Source organism: Penaeus japonicus, unplaced genomic scaffold, assembly GCF_977035675.1.
Source record: "Penaeus japonicus unplaced genomic scaffold, GWHDUDI00000001_assembly GWHDUDI00000001, whole genome shotgun sequence".
In the NCBI taxonomy this organism is placed as follows: domain Eukaryota; kingdom Metazoa; phylum Arthropoda; class Malacostraca; order Decapoda; family Penaeidae; genus Penaeus; species Penaeus japonicus.
This window is the reverse complement of record NW_028234403.1, coordinates 41,099,643-41,104,549: the sequence shown is the minus strand read 5'-3', so window position 1 is coordinate 41,104,549 and position 4,907 is coordinate 41,099,643. Positions and strand designations below refer to the sequence as shown.

The 4,907-nt window shown below is 40.2% G+C and overlaps 1 protein-coding gene across 1 annotated transcript in view; it reads left to right on the top strand.

The window, feature by feature from the left end:
* Positions 1-2,841: 2,841 nt before the first annotated feature.
* LOC122244496 (uncharacterized) overlaps positions 2,842-4,907 on the top strand; it is a 2,427-nt gene continuing 361 nt past the window's right edge. Inside the window, exons 1-3 of the mRNA XM_043002419.2 lie at positions 2,842-2,979; positions 3,177-3,286; positions 3,413-4,907. The exon at positions 3,413-4,907 is cut by the window's right edge and continues 361 nt beyond it. Coding sequence (XP_042858353.2) covers positions 2,931-2,979; positions 3,177-3,286; positions 3,413-4,876 — 1,623 coding nt within the window. The 5' untranslated portion in view covers positions 2,842-2,930 and the 3' untranslated portion in view covers positions 4,877-4,907. The remainder of the gene's footprint in view (positions 2,980-3,176; positions 3,287-3,412) is intronic.

Genomic DNA, 4,907 nt, shown 5'->3' with positions numbered 1-4,907 from the left:
GCCATGGCCACTCACACTCCACCTCTCATGGCTCCTCACTGTCACCTCATGAATTAACACGCGGTCGACCAAGCCTTCCATATGCTTGTCATTCTCCGCTGCATGTCTTGCCTCGTGCTTGCAAGAAGTGCTTTTCATGTCGCCGGTGATAAAGAGGGATCGATATGATGTGAAGGGATTAGCAACGCGTGTACAGCGACTCACTGCCCTCAAAACGTGTGCCTCAGGGGTCGCTTTGACCTTGGCGTGGTAGGCTTTCTGTATGACCCTTTTTAGTGTGTGTGTTTGTTTGTTTGTTGGGGTGTGTGACTTTCTCTCTCTCTCTCTCTCTCTCTCTCTCTCTCTCTTTCTCTCTCATTAACTCACTCTCTCTCTCTCTCTTTCTCTCTCTCTCTCTCTCTCACTCACTAACTCACTCACTCTTTTTCTCTCTATCTCTCTCTCTCTCTCACACACACGCACACACACACTCACACACAAACACACACAGACACATACATACAAATACAGACTCACTCGCACTCAGACATACAACACGCACACATACACACACATAAAGGGTATGTCATTCAGGATATAAAGACTGCATTTTTAAGATGTCTGTTTTATGCAGTGCTTTACAGTTGACGCTAAATTTTTACATAGAAGTTAGCGCAGATAGAATGTTAAATAGATGAATATATTATAATATAGATTATCACTCTCCACGTGCAGTATTGCACGCAATGGGCTAGAGGTGAGATATCACTGCATGAACCCCATCAGACAACCTTACAAAAACGTTAATTACGATAAAAAAAGAAACGGATAAAGAAACATAAGAGTCACCCCGGTCACGTAGTGCTTTCAGCTCGAAAGGCGAATGTCTCTGACGGCCGCTGGTCCCTTTCTGAACTGCCTTAGAGATCGATGAAATGAAATCGTAAATATGCCAAAGATAGATTCCGAGCGTCATGCTGAAGACTTGACGAAGGAGAAAGTTTGACCGAGTTCTTAAACCAAGTGGGAAATGTCTTGTTATTGTTTTTTGTTTTTTGTTTTTGATTTAGTAAACGATCGGGCTTCTAGTCGATTTTTTTTATTCTTTAAAAGAAAAGATTGACCGATTATAGTCTATTGATGTAAGAGAGGAGTGAAGTGAATCCAAACAATGAAATATTATGACAAACACATAGTGTGTAGCGATCGTGTCTCATGGATAGATCACTTAAAAAAAATACATATAACAATAAAACAAGAGCATGATTCGCCAAGGCAAAGAACCTACAGAATAAATTCAATTGAATTCCGACCTATATCTTATACATGGACACTAATTACAGTGGTGCTAATATGGACATTCCATATTTTAGTGTTTAAGGAGAGATCGAGGCTCCTTTCTCATATGTATGGGTGTGCGTTAAAACGGTTATTTGCTGAGATATGTCTTGTTTCTCTCCTAAACTGCCATCAAACTCTACTAGGTTGCTAAAGGATTAAACGGATATTTGCATATTCTCTTCTTATGGTGAAAGAATTAAGAAGCAGAGATTTTAGTAAATGAAACCACTGGATCAATTTCGTTCTGGGAACATTAAGTTTTATTTACATTTCTCTAAAAAAAAAGAAATATAAATTTTCCATAGCAAAGTTAAAGTCTTAATTTAGTCAGTTTTCCCTTGGTCTTTTGTTTAATCATTGCATTTTGATTAATTCAATATGTATTACGTTATTCCGTTTTTTTATTTTACAAATATATACGTTTTCTTATGAAAAAAATGTGTGTGACGATGATAATGGCAATAAAATAAGCGTTAACTGTGGTGCAACAAGTGATAAAAAAAAAAAATCATGGTCTAAACAAGAACAGGTCGGATTCACTAACGATCTTACGGTTCAAAATTTCCCCCCTAACCTGAGTAACGGTTTTATATCTCAATGAGGTGGAATTCACTAAAGACCATATCCTCCATGTTGGACCTCGTAAAGTGAAGGGTGGCCTGGAAAACCCACATCTTACCACAACACGGATCTATGACGACATAGGAGGCATATTTCTTGAATTCCATGTGTATCACAAGTGTATTGAGCGCCATATGTTGTCTCATATGGTATGTATAAATGTATGTGCTTAAATACATACATACATACATATATATATATATATATATATATATATATATATATATATGTATATATATACATATCTATATATATAAGAGAGAGAGATACATATATACATATATATATATATATATATATATATATATATATATGTATATATATGTATATATATACATATATATATGAGAAGAGGAGGTAATATTTGTACATATATATATGTTATATATAGATATATATATATATATATATATATATATATATATATATATATATATACATATATATGTGTGTGTGTATATACACACACACACACACACACACACACACACACACACACACATATATATATATATATATATATATATATATATATATATATATCATTTACCTTATATTCTTTGTGACAACAACAATGAGAAAGAATAGCTAAAAAATATAGTCTCTTAGTGACTGACTTCATTTCCAAAATCAACTCATGAAACAACAACAATAATACTAATACTATTGATAATGGTAATCATAGCACAGCAACAAATAAATATATAGCCACCTGATCGAATTGCATGAGCAATTACCTTTCCCCCCAAAGTCACGAATCTTCACCGGTTTAACGGACGTCACAGATGGGCAAGCTCCTCCCTCGCCCATCAGTTAACGTGCAAACACACGAACATACTTGTACCCGGAGATGGCGCCTGTGTATATATAGCAGCCGGTTTCATGGGCGTGATCATTGGTCTTGGCTGATCCGCAAAGAGCAAGACCTCTGAGGTGGTTGTGAGAATTTTGATTAAGTGAGATATACGAAAATTTGAACACTTTGAAACATGCAAGACAGACAGGAATGTAAAACCATAGAGGCATCAACAAGTTCGGGTAAGTTGATATCTTATTTCTGTTATTTTGGTGCCATGAAGTTCTTTGGAACGGACGGAATGACCAAGTAATTATCTTTTGAAAATCCCCTACAATCCGTTAATTCAGTAACTTTGAATAAGTGTTACTATTCTATATTTACATACTTAGTATAATTTTTCCTCTGACTTACCCTCTCTTCTTCCCCTCTTCCCCAGAGTGGTGCCGAACAGCTCCTCACAAGCAGCCACAACAGCTCCGTGACATCCTTTTGGATCGCATGTCTACGCTGGTTGCCCAAAATAATGCACCATGTCACCATCCCACGGTATGTTCTATGAATCTAACTTGCCGCATAAACATTTCCTAGTATTGCATGTGATTAAACCCATATTCTGTCATTTCTGTTATCATATCTTTGCTTGGTGATCTTAAGTTTGCCTTGTGTCTACAGGAGGATCTGCGGGCCTTCTGTGAAATTCTTACTTCTTCTCTTCCAATCGAAACGAGAACAACATTGATGAAAAAGATAGCATCCTCCATGAAAATAACCTCAACGCAGGACCTGAAACTGCTCTTGCTGCTACATCTTCTAACGGACGTGACACACATCAGTCTTGGCGCTGATGAACTCGTGCACCTTGACCAAGACGAATGTCTTGAAGTACTTCAGCTGCTGAAGGACGTGACGCACTTCAGGATGGAAACTCTTAGGTTGGAGAGCATAACGATGGAGGAAGGCCTCTTATCCAGCATAATGGGTCGATCTCCTCGCCTCCGGTCCGTTCATGCGTCCGGAGACCTTTGCAGCCAAGTCCTCACAGTCCTTCAGGAGAAACCCTGTGACTTGCACTCTCTGCGATTGGACTCCTGCAACGTCTCAGACAAGGACGTCGTCAGTGCTTTAGTAGGAACAAGGACAGACTTCCACACCCTTGGCAACGTCATCTGCAACGGCGGAGATGTGACGGAGCTCGAACCTGCAGCTTTACAGTCTCTCCGTTACTTGTCGGTGGAGTCTCCACGTCTTACTGCTTGTGGAGCTTTGGTACTGTTGGCTTCTCTTCGTAATCTCCGCCAAATCCAGTACACTACATGGAGTTCTCCCATCGGTGAAACTTTGCTTTTTCTCAGACAGATAAACCCTACCATTGGACCCCTTTCTCTCACCTCCTTGGCCAAGTGGCAGCCAACTGAGGAAACGCTACGAAATCTACAATCGATTTGTCCAAGATTGCAGAGACTCATGATTGAGTCCTACGACCCATCACTCGCATCCCTCGATGTCCTTTCAGAATTTCAAGAGCTCACAGCCTTGAATCTTCGACTTGTCTCTGAAGAACTCATTGTGTCAGCTGTGAAGGCTCTCGGCAAGAACCTGCTGGAACTGGAAGTGGAGTTTGAGGAGTACACTTACCACTCCATCTCCATGGAAACCATCAAGGCCATCCAGGAACACTGTCCACACCTTCGGCGTCTGCAAATGAAACACGTCAACATCTCCTCTAATCCTGGAGATCGTCTGCATTCCAGGAACACCATTGCCCTTCCAGAACTCAGAGAACTCGTCCTGTCTAGCGCCGTCATCCAGCCAGCCTCCCTGGAAAGACTCTTGTATGGCAATGCGTCACTGGAATCTCTGGTCCTAGACGTCAACCAAGATGCTCTCACTGACCCGGTTCTTAGCACACTCCTCAAGAACAATAATCTTCATCGACTGAGTTCCATCTTCTTAGGTGCTGGATCGCTGTCACTTCACGCCATCACATCCCTCTTGTGTCTGTCTGATCTCCAGACACTGTCGCTCGATCTCAAGAGGTTCCCATTCATTCCGGTCTTTGCTTTCACCTCGCTGGAGAGCAGTCTTAGCAACGGCAACTTCCAGTGCGTTCTTCGGAATATTGTTAGAGATGACTGAATCTTCACTATGTAGATTGAGTTTATAATTT